Genomic DNA, 26,634 nt, shown 5'->3' on the forward strand with positions numbered 1-26,634 from the left:
TTTTGACCTTCATTTATTGGATTATTAACTTCAGACATTATGTGGATGAAACAGGAGTGAAATATAAGGAGATGTCGGACTTGACTCTCTCCAGAGATACAATTTAGGAATTACAGCAGTCCTCTGGTTCATACATATCACTGTGCCATTTAATGTCTCCCATAAAGTAAGGCTTAACCATCATAATGATTCTCAACTGGGAGGGAGAAACAGTGTTCAACCACCCATTCTACCAAAAGAACCCATCAGAATCTTCAGGAAGGACTACTTCAAAGTATGTCTTCCCTCCAGTCCCAGCGGGAGTGTGCCTACCTGGTTGAGACTCTCTGCATGTAATTTATGATGTTACTAGTGGAGAAGTGTTATGCAGCGGATGTAGAAGCAAACAGACAAAAGGAGCAAATTGACAATAATAATAATAATAATAATAATAATAATAATAATAATAATAATAGTAGTATATATAAAGGTTACAACAAGTAAGTAGCAAACAGTTGCCTTTTTCAGGGTAAGGGGCATTTTTTTTAGTCTCTTTTTATTTTCTAAGTAAGCTTTTATGGTTTTGCTTGGTTTATCTGTCTGTCTATCTATCTATCTATCTATCTATCTATCTATCTATCTATCTATCACTTATTTAGTGTGAGGATTGAACCTAAGACCCAGAGAGCAAGCACTCTACCACTGAGTTGCAATGCCAGCCTAGATCCCTCTTTTTATGTATCCCAGTACTTCATCTTGAGTCTTAGCAGAAGTTTCTCCTTTCTACTCACTTCCTAAGAGTTCTTCTGAGCATTGGTGGGTGGAGACCCGCAACACACAGTAGTGACGTATGGACCGCACAGGAGGGAAGTGTCTTCTGTGGGTAGAGACAACACACAGTAGTGACGTATGGACTGCACAGGAGGGAAGTGTCTTCTGTGGGTGGAGACCACACACAGTAGTGACGTATGGACCGCGCAGGAGGGAAGTGTCTTCTGTGGGTAGAGACAACACACAGTAGTGACGTATGGACCGCACAGGAGGGAAGTGTCTTTTGTAGGTGGAAAACCGCAGTGTGCAATGGAGATGTGCACTACAGAGGATGCACATGTCTTTTTGCAGATGTGTGCCAGAAAAATGATCATGACGCAGCCTTTCTGAATTTGTTGGAATCGAAAGTCTGAGTACTAGCCCTGTGAACATGCAACCCATCATCTTTCGTGCCTTTAAACTAGATAGAACCCTCAGAGTGGTCTGGGGTCTGACAGTGTGAAGATCCATCTTACTGCATGCTTTGCAGTCGAAAAGTCACAGTGACAAGGGCGTGTGTGTCTGGAGCTTGGATCCGCAGCACTCAGAGTTCTCTCTGTCACACCTGAGGGTAAATGAAAAGCCTAAGATGAAAAGTATAATGGAGTTCTCTGTTTATCTACAGACTGCAGCGGAATATGTAAAATCCCGACTCCCGGAGGCCCTCAAACAGCATCTTCAGGATTATGAGAAGGACAAAGAAAACAGTGTTCTGTCTTACCAGACCATCCTGGAGCAGCAGATCTTGTCAATTGACCGAGAAATGCTGGAAAAGTTGACGGTATCCTATGATGAAGCAGGTATGTTTGTTATTAACACACACACACACACACACACACACACACACACACACACACACCCCACAGAACTCCCAGACCTGGACTAAATCTGGCCGTTTTTCTGAAGTGGGTGATGAAGGGAAAACTGGACTCGTGCTATACCAGTTACTGGCGAGTTTCTTCTCCGCTGTTCTAGTGTCAAAACTGTTCCTGGCGGTGGCGCTCACATGGCAAGTCCCCGTAAGCTTTTGCTCACTGTAAATGGCGAGTTTCTGACTGTTTATCAGCTGTCTTGCTGTCATCCTAATCTTGTGCAGTCGCTTCGGTCTTGAACACCAGGTGGAAACCTTTATGTCAGTAATCGGACAGCTCTATTTGATTTGGGTAATTTCTTTTTAATATCAGAGATTGTGTTTTCCCAAGGGGTGCTTGTTTAACCCCTTCTATGTTTCAGCTGGATTCGGCTTTCTTTTCTTCAACAATTCAAATGTTATCTGTTCTCTGATCCCACAGCAGACATTTGGTTGGCTGCATACCCTTTATCCCCTCCATTGGAACTTACCAGAAAAGCCATGGACAGACTCCCTAATCATGCCATTTTTTTTTATCATTATATAGTCTATAAGCTAAAGCTAGTTTTATGGCAACCAGGTGCAATATTATTTAGACTTGTTGAAACCTTTAGTAAAATGGAATTTAAGGCTGGGGTGTGGCTCAGTTAGTAGAGTGCTTGATTAGTATCCTAATTTGTTTCCCATTGATGTGATAAAATACTGACCAGAAACGACTTGGGAAGGAGAAGGTTTATTTCGTCTTACACTCCCAGGTAACGCCCATCACTGAGGGATGTCTAGGCAGAAACTCAAGGCAGGAACTGAAACAGAGACTGTAGAAGAAGAATGCTGCTTACTGGCTCGCTCCCCATGGCTTGCTCAGCCTGCTTTCTTGTCCAACCCAGGACCTTGTCAGGGGTGGTACCATGTGCTGAGCGCACCCCCCCCCCACACACACACACAGACACATCAACCATAAATTAAAAAATGAAGTGCCACAAACATGCCGCAGGCCAGTCTGAAGGAGGCAGATCCTCATTTAAGGTTTCCTCTTTCCAGTGACTCTAGTTTGAGTCAGGCTGACAGACCAGCACTCCCAGCATGCACCTGACTCTGGGTTTGATCCCCTGCACCACATAAACTCAGAGCCTTGTGCATCAGACAGGCCTGTGGCATGTTCAGACATGTGCATACGCTTGGCCTTGGCCTTTAGAGACAAATCCTTCAGTGCAGAATTCATCAGTGAGCAGTGGAAATAAATAAACACAGGCTTGAGAGTTCAAGGGTCCAAGTTTCTAGGCTTAGTGCTGATGAGATCTTTACAACATTAATCTCTTAGAACCTCTGTTTTTCATTTCATATAATTGAGCTAATATTCCCTTGGGTTGTTCTCATAATAAAGGATATGATGTTGGATCATGAGGTCCTTGGAAATCATATGGCTGATTAATGCCACTAATGCTGCATAGGGACAGATTTGGATCTTGCCAATCTCTCAGACCATGTTAAGGTGTTCTTAGGGCCCTTTTGCTTGGGAGACAGAAAGTTTTCGGAAGCTTTGAGAAACTAAGCAGCATCTGTGGAACTCACAGCGTGAGCTCTGCCTGCCTTTGGTCGTTGCTGTCTGTGTGAGCAGGATGGCAGGACTGGTGGAGGCTGGGTACATACAGATGAATAAATGACACTCTTTGATGTAAACCACAAGCTCCCTGCCTCCTCCTCTGTAGCTCATGCTCTACTGATTTAACTAAAGTAAGACAAGACAAATAGGAAAAGGTATTGCTAATCAGAAGAAAGCTATTACATCGTAAAAGAAGGGTCCAGGGTAGAAGCGAACAGCGTCCAGTACTGGGAGATAACCACCCCACACTAAGATCCTCCTTGGCTTCGGTATTTGGCCTCTTCCCATGCTGTCTCGGCTTCTGCTTTCTCACATTTTAAATTCCACTATCCCAGTGTTAGGAAGGAGTGGGCTGTTAGTTAAGAATGCCCTGGTATCTGGAGAGGTCAGTTTGTCCCTCCTGCTCACCCACTGCAGTGTCAGCCTGAGTGACTTGATGGCAGTTATCACCATCTGTGGCTTCCAAACGTGTAAAATATAATTAATGGGGGTGGGGGCTGGGGATCCTTCCACATTGTCTACAGCATTGGCTCAGAACCTTTTCTCCTCCCCTGCTCCTACCTTTAAAAAACAAAACACAAAACTGTTTTCCTCTCTTTTCCTTTAAATACAAGAAACTTAAAACCTTGTTTACCCACAGTCCAAATATCCAATATCCAGCAACCTGACATTCATCAAAGAAATGGGAAATAAGCAAGAACTATGTGTGCAAAGCCAGGCTTGGTAGAATGACCTATAATCCCAGTACTCTAGAAGTGGGGCAGGAGAGCCGAAACTCAAGGTTACCCTCTGCAATGTAGTGAATTTGAGGCTAGCCTGAGCTATAAGAGACCTTGTCTCAAAACCAGGGGTAACAAATGAAGCTGCTTCCAGACCACGTCACAGAACTTACAGACATGACAAGGACAGCAGAGGTTCCAGTCTCACCTGGAACCTACGCGCTGTTATTTGATGGAGCGCTGAAGTCATTTCCCATCATACTGGACAATGACAGGTCCAACATGAAGGTGTCAGCGGGCTCAGGGTCAGGAATCGCGTCATTGTAAAACAGCCCTTCATTGCCTGCAACTTTCCGTGCTGGAAGGGCTGTGCGAATCTTCCTGAAGCCCCTGTTATAAGGACACCAGCCTTCCTCCAGAGGGCCCTGCCCTCCTGGCCCACTCGCCTTTCGAGTGGCATCCCTGTGGGAACAAGGTTTTGCTAAGTGACTCAGACTTCCATGGCTGTCACATGAGAGCAGCCCTTTCCAAACGGGTGAGCTTCAGCCTCCTTTGTAGAGGCTTCTGCGTGGTTGACTTCAGCCATGGCTGGGGGCCTGCCATAGGGCAGATATCCTGACAGCAAAAGCACATGGCAGAGTGGAGTTGCTCACTTCATGGTGCCTAGGAAGCAGACAGAGACGAGAAGGGTCCTGGGGACCGTTTCACTTACCTTCTTTCTAATAATGCCATGAATCCATTGATGGGTCAACACATTGTTGGATCAGAGCCACCATGGCCCAGTTACAACCATCAGAACCATCAGCTGAGGACCAGGCCTTCAGAAACACATAAAGCTTTGCGGGGAGGGGAGACTTCGTATCCAGGTCATCACAGGATTCAACATAGGGATGAAAAAAATAACATATGGACTGTAGCACTGGGTTAGGATTGTCATTTGAGTGGCGTAGATCTTGATGACTATAGGAATAGCAAAGTTCTAGGATGATAAGTTGGCACTGGGATTAGAAACAAAAGACACAGATTCTGTTCCTAAATCTGCGGCCAACCAGATTTGTGCCTTCAAGTAACTGAAGCCCATTTTCCTATAAGTTGAGAGCATGAATATAATCTCATAGATACCCTCTAGTTCTGAAATGATGCTTCTGGGATCCTGAGGCTGGAGAGTTTGGGGAGCTGTGATTTCCGAAGGCTACACGTGGATACAAACGTCTCTCATTGCCAGTGTCATTGGTGTCTCATACCCGAGTAAAAGGCGACAACCCCACAGTGTTTCCTGTAGTTGCCCATGAACACGCGAACAATTGGCGATGGATGGGGAGTGAGACTGACGTTATGATTCAAACAAAAGCAGACTTTGCAGCTTCGCATGTCGATCCATGGCCACAATCCACCAATTAGGAGATGGAGCAGGAGGATCGGAGGGCCAGCCTGGACTGCTAGAGACTCTGTCTCAAAAACCCCAAATCAAACATAGGAAAGCCACTGGGTTTTTGGAAGAAAACAGTCTGAGATCTGTCCATTCATGGGTTCTCATTGAGGTGGTTTAGATGGTATCATTAGCATTTATCAATGCTAAACAAAATCCAGAGTAAGAAGTGAGATATGGTTTGTTTTTTATCTGTTACTGCTTTTGTTTAAATTGAAGTACATGTTCACACATTTCAACATATTGGAGTTAGCATAGAGAAATTTCCAAGGTGGGAAAGCAATGACCTGATTTGTGAAAACAACTGAAGCAGCATTTCACTATCTGAGGAAGCACCCCTGACCTGCTGTTCACTGTCACAGTGGGCAGGAGAGAAGCTTTCTGCGTGTTTTTCTTAGACTAATGTATTATTAATGCTTCTATAAGTGACCTTACATTCTGTTTTTAATTGTCTTGTGTCCTTGTGCATGAATGAATAACTTATGGTTTTCTTTGCTAAAGATATAGTAGCATGGTTTATCGTTCTCTGTGTGGGAGGATTTGTGAGGAGAGTGGGGTGATTGAGCCTGTGATGGGCTCAAGAGCCCTAAGCCTGGAGCGGGAGTCTGGAAAAGTGGGAGCAGAGAGGTGAGATTTTCTTTCATCTAGCAGGATGCCCAGTGGTTGCATCTTACCCCACATTGCCTTGAGACAGCAGCTTCCTGGACTGCTGCTGAGCTCTCCACTTCTGAGCTCTCTTCTCAGACCAGCAAGGGTCTTTCTTTCTAGTCTTATAGTTCCCTGGAAACTCAGCTTCACATTGAGTGCAGAATCGGCCACATAGAGAGAACGCTTGGGAAAGGAGGGAGTTCTGGCAGCTGCGGGTTGTGTTAACCTGAGCCCTCCTGTAAAGCGGCCACCCGCGGATCCCTTTACAGGTCCAGGCAGTCACACAGCTTCCCCAGAGGAGGGGAGGACAGCGAAGCAGCAGCAATGCTTCAGTCTTTGCCCTGTGATTCCTGATGCAGCTTTACTTTAGAAATGCCTGGGGCAGGGCCTGAGTGAGACTCCAGAGGAGACACTCCAGATGCCGCGGGTGTGCTTTTAAAGGGGAAGAGAAACATGCCATTAGCAACTGGAGTAGCTGAAGGTCCCCCCTGTTGAGATCACCTTATTCCCCTGGAGACAGGTGATACCTGAGAGCTACAGCTGTTTTAACTGAGCCATTAGTGTCAGAGTAATCAGTGGTCGAGGAAAGCCATTTCCTGTCACAGGGAAAAACTGCACACCCAGAAACCCGAACCCTGAAGGAGAGTGTGAATTATTTAGGGCCTTCCAGGTTTTCTAAGAGCATCTTAGAAAATGCAGTGATAGCCCTTTACAAGAAGTCCTTCACTCTGACAGAATGACTTTCTCCGTGTGTTTCTCCAACAGGCCCTGAGGGAGGAGGAAACACTGAGGCTTCCTTACGTTTATCTCCCATCAGTCTTTCTGGGGTTGAAAAGCTGTCTTCTCAGGGACTCCCTGACAGGAACTGGAGGGTCTGGAAGGAAGAGAGAAACTGGGACCCAAAAGCGACTTTGAAAGGGAGGCTCGGTCGTGACTGGGCTACCAGCTTCTGGTTCTGTCCAAGGTTCAAAATCTGACCCACTTTTCTATTGTAAGGGTAATAGAAATACATTTTGGGACATTCTTAAAATAGGGAAAATGGAGGAGAAGAAGAAAATGTTTTAATCTTACCATTTAATACCTTTAGTGCATTTCCTTCTAGTCATCTTTCTCTGCTGAGTTTTAGTTACTTATGCCTGATTTTACGTCTTTTCACAAAATTTAACACTGAACTTATTTCTTCCTGCACTTATAAACTGCCAATAATGGTTGGTATCCTGTTGGGTAACTATATCACAGGCACTATGCCTGTGTCCTTTTAGTGTTTTTTTTTTTTTCTTAATTCATATTTCAATTCTCATCCCCATATAGAACACCTGAATTTGGTTATCTGTAGCTGAAGTTTTCCTGTGTCCTGGCCTGCTGGCAGTCGGGACAAATCTCTCCCACTTGCGTCCCCCAAGTAAACACAGAGACTTATATTACTTGTAAACTCTATGGCCATGGCAGGCTGCTTGCTATCTGTTCTTATATCTTAAATTAACCCATTTCTATAAATCTATACCTTGCCACGTGGCTTGTGGCTTACCGTTATCTTACATCATGCTTCTCCTCGTGTCGGCTAGCAGCGTCTCTCTGCCTCAGCCTCCCACTTCCCAGAATTCTCCTCTCTCCTTGTCCAACCTATACTTCCTGCCTGGCTACTGGCCAATCAGCACTTTATTTATCAATCAATCATCGACAGCAGTTATCTTTTATCCAGAAGAAAATATGAATGGTAGTATGATTGACAGATACATGGAGACTTTTTACTGTAACCAGTTGTCTTAGTTAGGTTTTTATTGCTGTGAAGAGACACCATGACCACAGCAACTCTTATTTTAAAAAAAACAAAAACAAAAAACAAACAAAAAAAACATTTAATTGGGGTGGCTCATTTACAATTTCAGATCTTCAATCTATTATGATCATGACAGGGAGCATGGCAGCATGCAGGCAGACGTGGTGCTGGAGCTGAGGGTGCTACATCTTGCAGGCAACAGGAAGTTGACTCAGTGTCACACTGAGGGAAGCTTGAGAAAAGGAGACCTCAAAACCCACCCCCACAGTGACACACTTCCTCCAACAAGGCCACACCTCCTAATAGTGCTACTCCCTTTGGGGGCCATTTTCTTTCAAACCACCACACTGGTTATTAGCCATGTGAAAGGAGTGGGGAAAATAGGTAGCCATTATTCACTTATAAACCAAGAACTTTCTGGCCAATACTTCTTACCCCCACCTCCACCCCTCCGCCTAAGTGCTAAGGACCAGACCCAGGGCCTCAAGCTTACAAGGCAAGTACTTTACCAGTTGAGCTATGTATCAGGCCCCTAATTCCAGTTTTTAAGCACAGCCAATTTGTTTTTGTTTTTGTTTGTTTGTTTCATTTTTTCTTTATATCAAGGATTTTAAACAACTGAATCTTTTCTTTTCTTTTTTTCTTTTTTGGTGGTGGTGGTGTGGAACAATAGCTAAACTTTCCTCCCTATGAAATAGGAACTGTGTAGGAAGGTACCTACACAGGTGATTCCATGGTGAGACATTGAGTCTGTGCTTGGCTCCTCAGCTGTGAAACTGCAGCCTTGGTTTCTTAAGACTCTTCCAGCCTTAACAGTGGGTGACTGTATCTCCCCCGTAAACACTGACTGCATGAGCACCTGAGTCAGGGCATGACAGACCACGAGAGAAACATCCAGATGACCATATGGTCCTTCACTCGGGATAAAGAGTATTTGCCTGAGTGTGTGTGTGCTGTGTGTGTTTGGTGTGTATGTGTGTGTGCACTCACACACACATATGCTTTTATACACATGTGGTGGTAGGAAGCCCCAGAACAACAGTTGGCAGAAACAGGAAAGAAAGCACCGTGGAACTGGTACTCCAGGGGCCAGTAAATGGGCGGAGGAGGAAGAATTGGGTTTGGGAAGGTCTGAGTCAATAAATCAGAAAAGCATTTGAACGGCAGAGGAGGAAGAACTGGGTTTGGGAAGGTTTGAGTCAATAAATCAGAAAAGCATTTGAACAATTCAGTCTGAACTTTAGTGTTGGCTGCATTTTAAAGGCAGGCTTTGGTGATGTTTTCTTCCTCGTTACTTCTGTGGTGATGAGCCATTGCCTTATAGATCTGTTCTTATCCTCTGCCATGTCACCACCAACCACGTTCTAAGTGTTGTTCTCTAACTAATTTTAATGAGTTTGATTAGATTGCATTAATATGTGATCAGCATTGCCTGTTCGCTTATGAAATTCCCAACATAGAAAAATTATAATTCCAGCTGAATCTTGCAAAAGTGGTCTGATTAGGCAGTTATGGAAAGAAGAAAATCAATTTACATTTTTTCAATTGCTTCGTGGTCTTTAAAATAGAAGGCTTCAATCCACTCTGAAGATATATTAGTGCAGTTTTTACGTAGAGCAAAATGAAAATTTAAAATTTCAACAAATTCTGCCAAGTAAACTACCACAGGTTAAGACTCAAATTTAGAATATCAGGAGATGTCACCTCCGGTGATTACGACACTTGGGCTAGAGCTGCGTTTATCTTCCTAATCAAGTGTCATTGTTTGCCACAAGAGAAGTAGAGCTGCTACCTGTCTCTGGAGTCGTATTTGATGATGAGGACTAAGGAAAACGTATACACATCAAAGCAAATACTCAGACCAGCTGATTCCCACAGCATGGCTGGCGCTGTCTACAGCAGAATGCTTTCTTCTCAGTCTCTCGCTTTCTGTGCTCCTAGGCGTCTATAGTGAACAGTCTGTGGGCTTACTGCAAGGCCTATTACACATTTAAAGTGATCCAAGTTAATAATGAGCCCTTTACTTTGTAGAGAAAAATAAGGTGATTTTTGAAATGATAGGATGTCTCATATATGGGCTGTCCTTACTGTCTGAGAGGCAAACAAATGCATCCTCAGCCTGACTTTTCGACTTTGAAGATCTGTAACTGTGCTGCCAGTGAAGTCATTTGTGAGGTGTTGAGTTCGGTCTCTGGGATCTACTGAACACTCGGGATCTCACTTGGCAAATTGCCCTGTGAGATACATTGTTTTCCAGCCTCCATCTTGAAATTCAGGAGGAATTCATTATGTTTATTTCATTAATTAATGTCCTGTCTCTACTGTGTGGCTTCGGCCATTTCTGATGAGGCTGGTGTGATGGAGAGTTTTTGTCGTGTGTACCCTTGAGAAGCTGCTGAATGCGCTTTTATAATCCTGTAGTCATCGATCCAAGGGGAGCTGACAAACACCAGGGAAATTGCTGGGAACCACTGTTCACTCACACTGACATTTACTGTGTACCAGGTTCTAGCCAGGTGCTGGGTCTGAGCTGTGGGGAAGGACAGGTGAGCTAGAAGAATTTGTCTGAATTTAGTGCTAATCTTTGCTGTCGGTATGAACCATTCTTTACAATGTGCTTCCTCCCTGCCAGAGCTCAGTTCATTTCATTATAGAAAGAAGTAGCACAAATTACCTTTTTTATTATGTATAACTGATGTGTTTCCTAAAAGTATGATTTTCCCACAGTTAATAATAATGATATTGTAAAACAGAAAATCAGAGCCATAAAAAACCAAGTAAATGTGCTAACCGCAAAGAACAATGCAGCACAAATGTCATAATGCACTGTAATGAGTCACCCAATTTCTCCTCAGCTCTTTGACGGCTCGGGCAAAAGGAGGAACCTAACAAATTACAAAATTCTGTTTAAGAAGCAGAATGGAGCTGCTTCTTTTTTCTTTTCCTTTTTTTTTTTCTTTTAAAATTTTGAGACAGGATTTCTCTGTGTAGCCCCGGCTGTCCTGGAACTCACTTTATAGACCAGGCTGACTTTGAACTCACGAGATCCACCTGCCTCTGTCTCCCGAGTGCTGGGATTTCACCTGGGTTCCCCAGAAGCAGAACCTGAAACAGATGGCTTTAGAGTTGACTCAGGAGTGTGATCCTGGGGAACAGGAACTGGGGGGGGGGGACTGGATCTGAAGCAGGAACTGGGGAACACTTGTGGAGTTAGTTGGGTTCCCTTGGCAGCTGCTGCTTAAGCAGGACTACATTCTTAGGAAGCTTATGGGTCACACCCGGAGCCACTGAGCCACTTTCCCATCCCCACGTTGGCCAGGGGCCGCACCTGTCACTCATGTCCCTTTGCTCTTGGTTTGGCTCTGCTCATGTGCTGCATGGGTTCCGTGGGTGCCCGCGTAATTCCTGGGCAAAAAGCAAATGATAAAGGGTTCTAGACCAAGGCTGCGTCTAGGCTCAGGTGGTCCCCGTGCTAGCAGTTAATTAAAAGGTAAGACCAGGAGAATGGAGACAATGGATAGGCAGTGTCCCAGACCAGCACAGAAGGTGGGATCTTTTACCAAATGCACGTGAGTTCATCTTACTGTCATTTCCTGCTTTAGCCATCTATAAAGGCTTGGATGACTTGCTGGGTTTTTTATATTTTCTGCGCATCCTGCAGACATGCACAATAAAGCGCTCACTGAAGGATTATCCCAGCTGCCCCATATGATGGTCTAACTCAGCCTAAACAAGCCAGATAGACTGTTGAACCTACTTCCTAATGGTAGTTGGGGCTACCTCTCCAGAAGCAGGAATGATAAAAAAACACTAGGTAGAAACACAACAGGCAATTTGGAGATATGGGCCTCAATTTATGTCCTTGACCATAAACCAGAAATGCCCTAAGTCCTGTCCTGGCTGATAGCCAGAAATGTTTGGGAGCTATTGTTAATCCCAAAGATTTGAGGAGAAAGACCACCAACCCAAGTCATCATGGCCAAATTAATTGGAGCAAGCAATTAATTTTTTTAATGGTTTTTTTGAGACAGGGTTTTTCTGTGTAGCTTTGGAGCCTATCCTGGAACTCACTCTGTAGATCAAGCTGACCTCGAACTCACAGAGATCCTCCTGCCTCTGCCTCCAGAGTGCTGGGATTAAAGGTGTGTGCCACCATGCCTGGCTGAAGCAAGTAATTAATTAAAGCAAGCTTTTTTATTTATGTACACAGGCTGCCTCCCCCTAAGGCATGGTTCAAGAGGTCAGCATTGGATGTGAGGAAGACAAGGTTTTTAAAGTTCAGGGTTAGGGGGTTTCCAAATGGAGGATTTGGCAGACAAAATAGTTGGGTTACAGGAGCAGATCAAAAGCTTAACAAGTTAGTCATAAAGACCTCCTGAAACAAAGGCATGATTGCAAGGTGGTCATAATGAGGTAGTCATAACAATAGGTAGTTATAACAACCTTTTGAAACAAAGGTAGGGTTGCATGATGACTATAATAACTTATTGAAACAAGACATGGTTGCTGTTTCCTGGAACAGGCAGTACAGAACCATTTGTATTTCAGGTTACAGGTGGGGTACACCCCAATCCTTCAGAAACAGAGGTTTAATCATAAACAGGAATGAACCTAGTTTGTCTTTACTATAAGATGGCTTTTAAGCCTAAGTGGAGGCAGGCTGTTTCTTCACTATAATCCCTGGTCAGGTTCCTAAATGATTTTAGGGTTCCCTCTTTAGAGGGGAGAATGTTATAGCAGCTTTGATCAGGACTCTACGGAGTTCCATTAGGGAAAGTTATTTCTCTGGCCTTGGTAGGTGAGGGTAGCATTCCAAGCGACCCAAAATATGGGTTAGCCCAGTTGGACCACCCCTACAAAGGCAGATTAACCATAAGCCATGCTAAAAAGAAGGAATAAGTGTCCTTTATTGAGATAATGCACTTTTCTTTCCCAGAATTCTCATGCCCTCATGTAGCTGCCACAAGTCTCCGTGAAGTTTTGCTGGGTCTGTCTGCCTTTCTGATTCTCGACTCAGAACGATGTGACGTTTCTTCTTTGTCTTTCTTCTCCTCTGGCTCTTTCAGGTGTTAGCCAGAGCCTAAGTATTCTTCTCCTCGTGCTGTGGGCTTCTTACTGTTTCTCTTTTCTTTTCCTTTTTCTTACTGTTTCTTTCTTCTTACTGTTTTTGCTGTACAGTGGCTTGTCTGCCTTGCTGAACTCCTATCAAGTGGTGTGGCTGGCCCTCCCCTCTCTCTGCTCCACTCGCTCCTTAAGGTCCTTCCCGTTTATTACATGTCCCTGTAATAAACTACTTTTAAAAAGGTGCTCAAATACATCTATAGAAAATCTTACATGCAGCAGAATGCTAAAGAGGCAGGTGTTTTTTTGTTTGATGTAACAGCTCGGCAGGGCAGCTACCAGCTCAAACCAAAAACACTTGGCTAATCACTTCTATGATCAATGAATTCAGGTAGCTGGGCTCTTCCATCTTAATGACACAGTGAGCTGTGACCTACAGCTTAGGCATGTGTTCTCATATGTGTATGAAAAAGAAGTGGTCCCCTATCAGAAATTCTTAGCAGCTCCTCTAGATGGGAGAACTATGGAAAGATTAGCTTTTCTTTTTGATGACAGTATATTGCTTAACTTCATTATGTATATTTTCTGTCCTTGGTTTTGTTTTAAATGAAAGTTAACAAAATCTTCCTGGTGGATGGGGTGTGGAGAAAGCCTTGAGTGATTAAGTTCTGAGTGAAGGTGTATCTTGACATGAGCACGGCCTTTTGAGGACTCCAAGATGAGTTAGCCCATGGTAAAGCAGCAGATCTGTTGCCCCTATGTGCCAGGCTCAAGAGGAACTTCCTTGGGAGTCCAGATGAGTGCTTCTGAGGGACTGATCAATGTGAGCAAAGACAGCAACTGTGGCCCTCCTCCTCCCGGATGTCCACAGACTGAGCCTGCTCACCCACGGAGACTTCTCCTGGCCAACCCCTCCCCTGGCTGCACCTGACAAACACCGGAGATGGCAGGTTGGGGTGGTATTGATGAGGGAACCGCACCAGATGCCAGCTTCACCGTACCGTTGTCTGTGTGTCTGTCTTTCTTCATTCCCTGACCTGTTCTTCTCAGGGCTCTCTCCTGAGCTACAGCCGGACGGACCCTCAGTGTTTTCGTAGTGAAGCCATGCAGTGCAGTAAAAGCAAATAAAATAAAATAAAAAATGGATTTGAAGTTCAGGCTAGCTTTGTAATGATTCCTTATGGTATAAAACCTTAAAGAGCTTTTGATGAGAAGTAAAGATAATGTTTAGAAAATAGTGGCTATGTACTATAAATACTGATCATCTTTTTCTTAGCTCTGCATGATGTCACAGCATAGTACACAGGGTTGTTTTTTTTTTTTTTGTTTTTTTGTTTTTATCGTTCTCCTCACAGTAGATCAGATTACTTATATTTTACTAGAAGTAAATTAACTTCCTGCCCAGGGCACACGGAGACCAACAAATACTGGTTCTTACCTATTTTATTGTCCTTCCTTATTCTTCCTAGGTAGGAAAACTGTTCTTTAAGTTAAGCGTCTTGGTCCTGTTTCCATGTTTTCATTTTCTTTGCTTTTACCCTTTCTAGTACCAGATGGTAATTTGTTTGTTCCACCACAAATTGCACTAAGACGTAGCATCTCAGGCCTTCACAGCTTCCGAGGTCTGAGTCTGGGTTTGTTCCCCCTGAGGTTTCAGTCAAGCTGCTAGCCAGGCCAGTGTCTGAAGAGCTGAACGGGATCTTCTGTGGGTTTTTTTCTTCGAAAGATGTATTTATTTTATTTTGGGTATGTGTCTTTTGCATGGACAGATAGATGTGCATCCTGTGTGTGTGTGTGCCTAGTGTTTGCAGAGGCCAGCAGAGGGAGTAAAATCCCCTGGAACTGGAGTTACAGGCAGTTTGTGAGCCACCCTGTGTGCTGGGAACCGAACTTGGGTCCTCTGCAGGAGCAGCAAGTGCTCTTAACCACGGAGGCACTGCAGCCCCATGAAGGATAGGTTTTTCCCGGGCATTGTATTTAGTGCTTCCAGAGTAAGACACTTTTCTCTGGAGGTCAGGTCTCTAACGTCTTTCTCTCTTCTTCCCACTCCTTTATTTTTTCTTTCCTTTATATAAGATTTATTATGCTTTTATTAAGTCTGATGATTTGTTCTTTTGATTTTTAAAACAGACCCGGAGAATGACTCCGTGAACTCTGTGTGTAACTTTCCGTATTTGACCCAGCAGTGGCCCCCAGTGGAAAAGTTTTTTTTAATTTCTGGGCTCCTTTGGCTGTTTTACAGGGAGCGGGTTGAAAAGTGAAGTCCCCAACTTTGTGTGGTTTACCTGTCTTGGCTTGTCTGCTTGTTTTCCCTGTGGTTGCCACAGTGAAAGGACAGTACAGCTGAGGGGAACTTGTAGCCTTCCCTTGCTTTTAGCAACGACTTGGTTGTTGTTAGGTTTAAAACAGTTGTTTTGAGGAAGACATTTGAGAGGATGCATGTTTATTTTACTTTTAGAATTTGCTTTCCGAACGTTCTGAAGAAATTCAACCTGAGATTTGGCACTAAGGAGCAAAAGGAAATGCAAATGGATTCACAGTTAGAGACTTGAATTTTGTGCCCAGTGCTCAGCTTATGAAAATAGTGACCCACATTAAACAGAAGCTCATCGCTGTGTCTTTGCAGACAAGGTTGTGTCTTAAAATCACACCTGAGCATGGGGCCTGGGGGGTAAGGTTCTTGAGCCAAGGGCATTTTATCTGTGGCTATATCACTGAGGAATGTGACTGACTCCCCTTCCACGGTAATTCTGCCTGTAGTTTCTCAGGGAGGGGTGGAACCTTGGTAGGCCTTCCCCATCCCGGAAGGATTGTTGGCCAAAGTAATAGGTAAGCTTGTGAAGGTAATCACAGCTGCCAAGTTCATGACTGCAACAGTTATGTCATGAAATTGCATGCCTCTTCATGGCACACTTCCTCTTCTTACATTCTTCCCAAACCTGGAAATTGCATGCCTCTTCACGGCACACTTCCTCTTCTTACATTCTTCCCAAACCCGCCTCCTTCATTTTCCTTGAGGCTTGTGGGGAATGATACAAATGTCTCCTATAGGACTGAGCCCTGAACAACCATTTATTCTCATCTCCTTGACCCATTGTGAGTCTCTGTGTTCATTGCCATGTGCTGCCATAAGAAGCCTCCCTAATCAAAGTGGAGCATACCACTAACCCTAGGTGTGAGTGGAAATACCAGAAAGCAATTTGACAGCATGTCCATGTAGCAAAACATCAGAGTCTGCTCCACTTGGTCCTTACCCCAGGGCCCATGACCTCCCTAGCCGCGGTCTTTTGACCAAGTTTATGCTACAAGGCATGATGTCCCTCTCATGGGACTGGCCTCAAATCCAATTGAAAAGTAGTTGGTCATCCCATGACAGTCGCTCTACTTTTGAACCAATGGGCCCAGCCTGGCTGTTAGGCTGGTATTGTGGGTCCACAGCTGGGTAAGACTTAAGACAGTTGACCCTGCTCCCCAGAACTATGAAAACTAGTCAACAGGGAGGAAGCTCCAAGCTGGAAGAAATTCCAACTTAATTTCTTTATGTCAAGCAATCTTAATTAAATGTAGCGGAGCATGCACACGTGTACACATGTGCACGTGCGCGCTCGCGCGCGCGCGCGCGCGCGCACACACACACACACACACACACACACACACACAAGGTGAAGAAAGAAAAAAGGCAGATATGAAAACTGAAGGAGATATGATGGGTAGAAGGAGTTCAGTGGGAGTACAGGGGGCTGAGGACGAGGGTGAATAGGATCCAATCTTTATGTATGGAATTGTGAAAGAATAAATAATAAATAAAATTTGAAAAGTCACATCTGAAGGACTATGGGCCAGATATAATTACATTTGCAAATAGAGTGCACACAGTTCTGAGGTCATTTTCAGAATACAATTAGATGTGTTAGTTTCCCTTTCTTTCTGGAATGTTCGTAACTTCAGGCCTCTGGTTGACTCTACTTCCTTAGAAGCCAGCCCCTGGAGGAAATCAGTATTGCACAGCCACCAAAGAAGATGGGTTTAGCTAAAAATAGTTGCCTTTTGACAAGGTTTTAGCAGATTATTCTTTTGGGGGGAATATGAAAGTTACATAAAATGAAATGAGGTCAGATATGACAGATGTGGTCAAATCCTCCTCCTCTCTGGAAAAAAAAAGTCTGACTGGTTCAGTTGTGCTGATTTTTAAATGGATGCTTTGAAGCTGTGCTGAACTTGGGACCTTTTCCTATCTCTAAGTATTAGGGATGCTCAGTGCATTCTGTGGGTTGGTGACTCATTCTCTGTTTGCTGGTGCTCACTGTCTCCCACTCACCAGAGGATCTGTTTGCCTTAATTTTGTTTTGTTTTTGGTTAGGAATTGTTTTCTACCCACTAATAATAAAGTATATTTACTATATAACAGCCTTTTCTTTATAATATAGCTGCTCTAGCAAGGGAGATTTCTGCCCCCAGCCTCACAGGACATTTCACAGTATCTGAGGCAATCTGTGTTGTGGGAGCAGGAAAGGGGCGGGTAGTATCCAACAGGCAGAATCTTAGGATGCCACTGACCATTCTAAAATGCACAGGTCAGCTCCTCCTTCGCCTTTCCCCAGCAAAATTTATCTGGCCAAAAATGCCATTGTCACTAATATTGAAAACCTGCTTTAGTGCTGTGAGGGCACACACCTTTAATCCCAACACTCGGGAGGCAGAAGCAGGTGGGTCCCTGAGTTCAAGGCCAGCCTGGTGTACAGGATGAGTTCCAGGACAGCCAGGACTACACAAAGAAACCCTATCTGGAAAAACCAAAAAAAAAAAAAAGGAAAAGGGGGAAAGAGGAAAGAAAGGAAGGAAGAAAGGAAGGAAAAGGAAGGAAGGAAACCTACTTTAGAGCAACAGTTCCCAATCTTTGTGATGTATCCGAATCACCCTGGAGGAGTGTGGGGTGCTGATCCTAGGTAGCATTCAGAACAGCTAAATCGTTTCTGAGCAGTGAGACCCAAACAGCTATATTTTTAAGTCTTCCCAAGTGACTCCAGTCCTCAGCCAAGATCCAGATATGCTACTTTAAGACATCTTTTTTGTCTTAAAGAAAGGACTAGTTTAGACGTCACCATAAATAGTTTTCCCTACTAAAACACATGGAAGAATTCACTACAGTGTGGCTTGACCTTTTGGGAGGCATCCCATCACTATGGTGAAATCAAATGAATTGTAAGAGCTGTTTCTGCCTTAGAAGGCAGTACTCACAGCTCTAAAAGAGCCTTTCTTGATGCTGAGCTGAGAGTTCATTCCCCTTGGTTCTTTCTAGCCGGTGCTTTCTCCCTCCAGTAAGTAAAGACAGCAAGCATTTGTTAGTAGCTTTCTTTACTAAAGTTCTCCCACATAATGTTTGGGGTGTCGGAGCACTGATAATTTGTTTTCCGTGAAGGCTTATAAAGTATCATTATCCCTTGATGATAGTGTCATTATCTGTTTACTTACCTGCAAAAAGCCTAACATATTTTTACTAAGATTTTACTCAAGGTTTTTCCCATAAGTTCCTTTATAAACTACTTCCTCACACCAAAAAGTAAATCTTAAAATTCACAGTCAGTCTGAACCACAAACTCTCCACATGTTATTATTGTATCATTTTAATTTTATTTTAGATGATCATGTGGATGGCACAGGTTCTCAGAGAGCACAGACGTCCCATGACATATCTCAAACCTCTCGATGAGGTAAAATGAACAATGCTTATTGAAAATCCTTCCCTCTATAAAACCAGCACTTGCCTGTTTTACACAGTGAACTCCCCTCCCTTGCGTTTGCCTCAAAGCATCAGTGCAAACCAAGTTGTCCACATCTCAGACCACGCAATTCTTTGAAGACATTGAGTGAGTGTGACTCCTGGAGCACATATGCTGTTGGGCTCATCAACCTGCTCACATTGCTAATGCCCCCCAGGCATGACTGGAGATGTCATGGTTTAGGTAGAGCTGGTCCTACAAAGGTCTCTGTCCTGAAAGCTGGCTTTCCAGTGTGACTGTGTTAAAGCGGTAGAACCTTAGGTGGGGCTTACTGGAAAATAATGACTCTGCTGTCGTCACTGGCTGTCAGAGTATCCCTGCCGATGTGACAAGGCAGTCTCCGATGCAGAGAGAACACAGGGTGTTTCAGCAAAGGCCCAGTATCCAGTGTAGATGAAATAATGAAGTTCTTCAGGCATGGGGAGTGGAGCTGGGAGGGTGCAGTGGAATGAGATAAACAAGTGGGGAAAGTTGTTAAGCAGCTTAAGCTGGATTATCTGTTCCATCTTTAAGAAGCCCAAGAGCTTTTTGGACTGGCAAGCTTATGAAAGGCAACATAGTGCGGTAGTAACATTATTGACCTTAGAATCAGCCACACTCTGATTCATTTACTATCTTCCCTCTTCCCAGTCCTTGACCTATGAAATTGTGTCAGCAAGAACTTGATTATATGTGAAAGGAATGGTAAGCCACATAAATACATTTCACTCTGCCCAAATTTAATATATCCTTGACTTAAGTTCTTAGCTGGATCCCAGCAGGAGGCCAGTCTGACAACGGTCTGTATACCAGGAAAAATATGGTCAAAGGAGATGAAGATGTTCTTACCTAATGGTGCCCTCCTTCTCCAAATCTCTTCACACTTTCCAAAAACACATAGTCCAGGCCTTGGAAAGGGAACACAAGTTTACGTTCCATTCCCTTCAAATAACTCCACTTCTGGCCTCAGACTTATTCTTCCCTTCCTGTATAATTCTGTAATCAGACAGCTGGGTATTAGTGCAACAGGCAGTTTATGGCTGGGCAGTGGTGGTGCATGCCTTTAATCCCAGCACTCGGAAGGCAGAGCCAGGCGGATCTCTGTGAGTTGGAGGCCAGCCTGGTCTACAGAGCTAGTTCCAGGACAGTCAGGGCTACACAGAGAAACCCTGCCTCAAAAAACAAAATCAAAAACAAACAAAAAAATCCTTTAAAATGTTCGTATCTGTATGTGCATTTATTTATATATAAAAACATGTTTAAAGGCATATACATGTTATATTTATTTGGAGCAATTGTAAAATAGGAAAAATGTGCCTTGCATAGGAAAAATCCTTTTTTTTAGGCCTTAAGACCCAGCAGAGCAGACCTCAACAGCTCCTTAGTGGCAGCATCTGTAATTATCCTTTGATATTTACTTATTTATTATTTTCTTTTGTCAGTCTCCATGTGTTAGCTCTCTTTGTTAGTATGTTAGTGTGTCGTGTAAATAAAACATACATAATATGTTAGATATCATGTAAAAACTGTATCCAAATTAAAACATTAAAATCACAGCATAAACATCTTTTTAGTTCAAGGAAGCTGAGTTCATAGGTAATTTTGAGTTGTGGTTTTTAAGAGATGAAGATGCGCGGCAGAGAAGAGAGGTTCTTTTGTCTTTCTCAGGAATGACCCCCCCCCCCCCCGGTTTTAACTTTTGTCTTCCATGTATAGTTTCTTAGTCTGTTTGTCTCTCCTTTTCCCTGTCACAGAGTCAGAGGGCCTGTCTGACCCAGGAAAGGGGTTAACCACATACAGAGAAAAAACATGCTTGACTCTGTCGTGTTTCTAGAGATGACCTGGTCACATCTTTCTCAAGCTCAGCTTGTCCCTAAATTCTAAAATACTCAGCTCTTTAAATAAATAAAAATAAATAAATTGATAGATTTCTTCCCTATAATCAATGCCCTGTAAAAATTATACCAGAATTCTAATTTTATTTTCAGAACTGTATGGGTGCGTGGATAAAGGAAGGGGTTGAAGGATCTAACTCCTTTACATTGTATGTGGGTAGATGGAAGCTATACTTTCAATTGTCCCTTTGGCCTCTAGTAGCTCTTTTTAGTCTAGCTAATGCTGCATAGCTGTGAGGGATGTTACTCTTCTGTAATGCGGATAAAAGGACAGCCATGAAAGCGGAAGTAGAAAACCTGTCGGAAGGGTCAGCCCAAGCATACCCGAGTTACAAAGGGAAGAAGGTTAGGGAATGAAATCTGGGGGTCGATTTCATTCCAATTCTGCCCCCATGCCATCTAGGAAGTGCCTGTGAAAGCTAAGGAGACTCTCTTACTGTTTTTCACTAGAGGACGGAATAAAATTCATGGTCATGTGATGGAGAGAGAGCTGAGGGAATGGGAAAGCTCCAAGTGCAGTCAAGCCTGGAGGATTGCGGAGTGTAGGGGAAGTTCCTCCACGTGAGATAGACAGTGTGCAGCTTTGTGAGGGAAGGGAGTCTTCACAAGGCCGGGTTTACTTCCTCATACTCCAGAACCCTGCAGGGAGGTGTGTCCGTGGCCAGAACACTCCATCAGACACACCGTGGTGTCTGTGTTCTGCAGGGAAACAGGCCTTCGTGAAACCGACTTCATTTTCCTCTACGGAAGGCAAGGATTTGAGGACGGAAACTGCCCATCGTCAGCTGTGAATGCTGGCTTGCTGGCCCCCAGAGATCCTGGACCATGAGAAGTTGTAGCTTCTGAGCAGGAAAGTTCAGAGAATGTGGTCGTTTGTTACCTGGGGACCAGCCTCCACCAGCACAGGGCTCGAAGGGAAAAGTACTGCAACTTTTTTATTTGAGGGGGTAAGGGAAAAAACACACACTCTCTTGATGGTTTCCTCCTCCTCCTCCTCCTCCTCCTCCTCCTCCTCCTCCTCCTCCTCCTCCTCCTCCTTCCTCCTCCTCCTCCTTCCTCCTCCTCCTCCCCCTTCTCCTTCTCCTTCTTCTGTATTCTTCCTCTTTATTTTTCCTCTACAGCTTATATATTTCAACAAAATCTCAGGAAATATAGGAATTACAATGTGGTTACATTCTATTTTTCAAGTGAATGATTATAATGAATACAGGTAAAATGTTTTTCATCTCCCTTACATGATTAAAACAAAGTCATCCCAAGAACCCACATACATTTACATCTAAGTAACGTGTTATAAATTAACAGAGTGTAAGCAAGCAGAGTATTTTCCTCAGATAGTTCTTTTTCTGGAAGGCTGCATTTTGTGGTTACAAAGAAAGGACCAATCGTTTTATTATTTATCTTGAAAGGTAATCTTATAAGGAATCTTAAAGGAATCTTAAAGGAATCACAAATCTAAACTTTTATATATGAAAAACAATCAGTCAGCTCTACTTTAACTCTTTAGGGTACATACCCACTCATCAGTAGTTTTTATATCAGGAGATTTAGGGCAGAAATGGGTATAAGGAATTAATCATCTTTGATCTCCAACCAATCCTCACAAGGAAAGTATGTCAGCTAGCAATAATTGGGCTGCTTTGTTTTTTTGATCCCCAACCTCAAAGCTATTATCAAAATATCTTAATCTAACCTGAGATCATTCTAAGGCTTTGTTTCAGCTGTGATGCACTCTGAAACCTATGAACACATCTCCCAACATTAATATTAAAAGAATTCAAACCAGCCTGGCTCCTGGGGACTCAATTGTTTTCCTTAATCATTAACGTGAACTGCGATTATGCAGCTCTTTAGGTGAAACTCATAGGCCCTAACTGTGTGACAATTCCTTGTATATATTTTTATCATCAAAACTCTATTAAAACTAACATTATTGTTATCAATTAGACAGTACAGTTTAGGAAGAAATCATCTTCATAATAATCCACAGGCAAAAATGCCCAGTAGAATGGAATATTTCCATGAGATAAACACACTACATTACAGGCAGTGAGGATCTCCCCACACCCATTCACACTATGCCAGATACCAGAGAAAGATGGCAGCAGCTAATATGTAAAGGCACAGCAGAAGCAAAAGACACTCCAGAGTCTGTGGTCTCATGGCCTTGCCTAACTGAGATTGACCCATCAGAGAGTTTCCTTTTGATGGGCTGACACCATGAACTTCAGTTGCCACCTGCTGCCCCTCTGACAAGGCCACCTACAGTTGTCTGAGTCAAGCCTGCACCTGGGAGAATCCTTAATCCCCAGTAGTCCATTGTCCCCATGGTCATCATGAAACCTCAGTGTCACTTTCTATAATCTTGTCCTTGCAACTATATATATCATTTGTTCCCCCACATAATTCCTAGAATGAATCTGAGCCCCAGTGGAAAGAGATTTGGGTAAGAATTTCAAAGAAGTTAATATATCTCTGTTAATAGCTGACTTTGTGAGGCTCTCCCATGGCTGTTTCTGCTATAGGACTGAGGCACTGAGGTCTGGGATAGGAACGATTTCACACCACTGCCCTGGCATCCCTTAGGCAACTTAAGAGCTGGCAGGTTTGGTTGTATTAGGAAATAGCACCCTTGTGTAGAGTCATGTGATGGATGGTCTCTTAGAATATACTTGGTTATAGGGAAGAAATCTATCAAATTATCTCCAGAGTGTTTTAGAAGAGCTGAGTATTTAGGATTCAAGGAAGAACTGGACTTGAGAAGAATGTAATCAGATCATCTCTGGAAACATAAAACTGAAGGGGTCTTCAGTCTGCTGTTTATGTGATTTGATGTTTCAGTTACTGCCCTGGCTTAAACCACTCCAGATTTCGGGGTGTAGTCGTTTTCTCATGCATGTGGATTGTGTGGGTCAAGGCAAATGGAAAGTTTTGTTTATCTTTCCCAGGCCTCATCTGGGAAGACTTTGCTTATTTCTAGCACCTTGGCTAGAATGCTGAAACAAACTGGACACCACAGTGTCTCTTAGCCAGAGCTGCCTGCACATGGGCCTGTTAGCACAGGAACCAAATGATAGATGCTTTACATGGGAAAACAGTGTTTTGAGAAACTCTGTCCTAAGAGGTGGTAACCAAAGCATGCCACTCCTAGCAGGTGAAAATCACATGATGTTTTCAGACCTGGACTGAGGGGCCTTCTGTCCAGTGTTACTGTTACAAACAGTCACCGTCCTGCCTGGAGTCGAGGAGAGGGAACTGAGGTGAAAGCTCCTTGAAGGAGGAATGTCAAAGTATTTCTAGCCACTTCTTAAAAATGATTACACCGGACTGTCCACTTCCCTTCAATTCTTAGAGCAGAGTCTAGCTGGCTCAGCTTACTCCATGGATTGGTCCCTCTGATCCTATCAGTCATGTCAAAGGAAAAGATGTCAAACTCTGTAGAATGTTCCTGTCTTCCGTCTGAAAAATCCAAATCCTTAGAGTTCATGTGTGAAGAAGAATGAATGCGACCTCCAGTGTAGTCACTGCCAAGAGGGGCATCTAGGTCACTAGGGGCATCAAGTAGTTCTGAGAACAAGTTGAGCAAGAGAGAGGGGCCAGATTCAGGGCGAGATAGAAACACAGGAGCTGGGTACAAGCCCCGATGCTGTCGAGCGCCTGGCATTTGTTACTGATGTTTCTGTATTATTGTCCACAGGAAGTGAGGATGTCCACAGAGACGCAGGAGTGCCCAGGTTAGGGAGCTGGCAAATCCTACCAGAACAGAAACCTTGTTCTTAAAAATGAAATCCATTCTGACCTTGAGCAAAATCAAAAAAAAAAAAATGATGGATCCCCTGGACAGCTGTTAGAGATTTGACCTTTCGAAACAGATGTTAAATAACAGCTTTCCTTGGCCTCTAGTCTATCAGTCCTGGTCAATAAAGAGCCACATCGAATGAAGCATCTCTCCTCTGAGATCTCCAGCTGCTTAACTGATCCGCTTAGCTTTGCTGAGCACCCTGAGGCAGTAAGCAATGGGAAAACACAGTTCTGGTGGGAGTGGCCTGCTACTAGAGCAAAGACAAGAAAGAAAGATAATGTCTTGTAATCTTCCTTTCTACTTGGGGGACACTAATTCATGGCGAAGTTAAGTGACTTTCTTGGAGTCCCAGAAAAAAACTTACTGGAATGGAATAGCTTGCCTTTAACTATCAAAATTTTCCTGGGCGCTCTATGCTCCAGGAGCCTGCTTGCTCTGCTTGGGTATTATAGTTAGTCAACAATGTCTGTATGATTCTTTATGCCTGAGAAGAGGCCGGGGAGTGGGTGACCTCATAAGCAGGTTCTGCATGTGTCACTCATGAGCAACAGAGCTTGAGAGCTGTGACACTTCATCAATCAGGACCTTCAACTAGAAAACATTGCTGTCAAGGCAGGAAAAGACTCAACTATAGCCATCTGATATAAAACCAGTGTCTTGATCAAAGTAAACGTTGCTACCCCCTGATAGGAGAAAGAAAAGAGGAAACTGACTGAAACAAACCCAGTAGTCCCTGGGAGAATCTGGCAACCAGAGTGTAAGGATATGTCCTACCTTCCCTTCTAACACCTGCCCATGTCTTCTTTCTCGTCTTTCATTTTTACAGTAGCAGGTCCTATAAAAACACATGGGACACTTGCCCTATATTAACTTCCTCTGCACTGGGAAATCGTCAGGAAAAATTACCATGATGCTTCTCTCCGCTCTAAAATCATAATTATTACTTTTATATAACCAACACTTTCCATTTAATAACAACATACTTTTAACATGATATCCTGACATAAACTTCATAGAGTACATACTCCAACTTTATGCATAATGTTTTTCAAATTCAACAGAGTGTCCTAACAATATAAATGGAAGGTAATGCATAATGATCTGTAGGTATTTTGATGTGGAAATACTCAGCCACCACCAGGACTTTCGGCCTCCTAATGGACGTGTCACATTCTTTTTTTTTTTTTTTTTTTTTTTTTTTTTTTGGTTTTTCGAGACAGGGTTTCTCTGTGTAGATTTGCGCCTTTCCTGGAACTCACTTGGTAGCCCAGGCTGGCCTCGAACTCACAGAGATCCGCCTGGCTCTGCCTCCCGAGTGCTGGGATTAAAGGCGTGCGCCACCACCGCCCGGCTCGTGTCACATTCTTATTCTTGATACTAACTGTGGCTCCACAAGAGCGACAGCCACAAATGCAGACTGACAGCTGATGGATTTTTGACAGCTCAGGTACACGGAGTGGTGATGGTATCAGTGAAGGGATTTTTCCGAGGTGCAAATGACTTTAAGTTCTAAGGCAAAAGCGCAACTTAATTACCACAGTAGTTACATTCCTGAAAAACTCAGCGTATAGTAATGCCTTTCCAGAAGCACTCTATGGACATGCAAAACCAAAGGCGCATGTGATTATAAACAGTTTCTCACTCTGCTCTTTGATAGTTGTGTGGGATATGGAAAAGGTACTGTTTTGTAGGACTGTCCATCACATTGCAGAATTCTGAGCACCCATGGCCCCTTCCAATTCAATCTCATGGACACTCACTGTAGTTGTGACAACCAGTAATCCCCTCCCCCAGATCTAAACATCCCCATGCAAAAGCACTGCTTGAGAGTCTGAAACAGGTTTCAGGGATAAGTCCACGTAAGAGATGTCAATCTTTCTGAGCTGTTGAGTTTCGTTCCAGTTCCGTGGTAAAATATCTGGACAGGAAACGACTTAGGGAAGAAAGGCTTTATTTGGCTGGAAATTCCAGGTCACCGTCCACCATTTGGAAGAAGTCAAGGCAGGCACTCAGGCAGCTCATTACTTCTTACCTGCAGTGAAGAACACAGAGAGAAGAGTGTACCCATGGGCCTGCTTGCTTGGTTCTCTGCTGCTCATGGCCGGCCAGCCTTCTTCACACAGTAACCAGTAGTGAGAGCTGTAAGAGGAACCTCGGTAGCATTAGACGTAGTCCAAGCTTTCACGGGTGTTAACATGCTGTTCTCTCAGGGACCCTGATGGAGTTTCTGATTCAGGAAGTTCAGAATGGGCTGCTGGTGAAGGTTCACACTTGGAGCAGTACTATCCCTGACAGGCAT

The 26,634-nt window shown here is 43.7% G+C and overlaps 1 protein-coding gene across 1 annotated transcript in view; it reads left to right on the forward strand.

The window, feature by feature from the left end:
• Positions 1-26,634, forward strand: part of Ppm1l (protein phosphatase, Mg2+/Mn2+ dependent 1L) — a 276,094-nt gene that overhangs the window by 192,197 nt on the left and 57,263 nt on the right. Inside the window, exon 2 of the mRNA XM_059265476.1 lies at positions 1,415-1,589. Coding sequence (XP_059121459.1) covers positions 1,415-1,589 — 175 coding nt within the window. The remainder of the gene's footprint in view (positions 1-1,414; positions 1,590-26,634) is intronic.

The sequence above is a fragment of the Peromyscus eremicus genome, chromosome 6 (genome assembly GCF_949786415.1).
Source record: "Peromyscus eremicus chromosome 6, PerEre_H2_v1, whole genome shotgun sequence".
Taxonomy (NCBI): Eukaryota; Metazoa; Chordata; class Mammalia; order Rodentia; family Cricetidae; genus Peromyscus; species Peromyscus eremicus.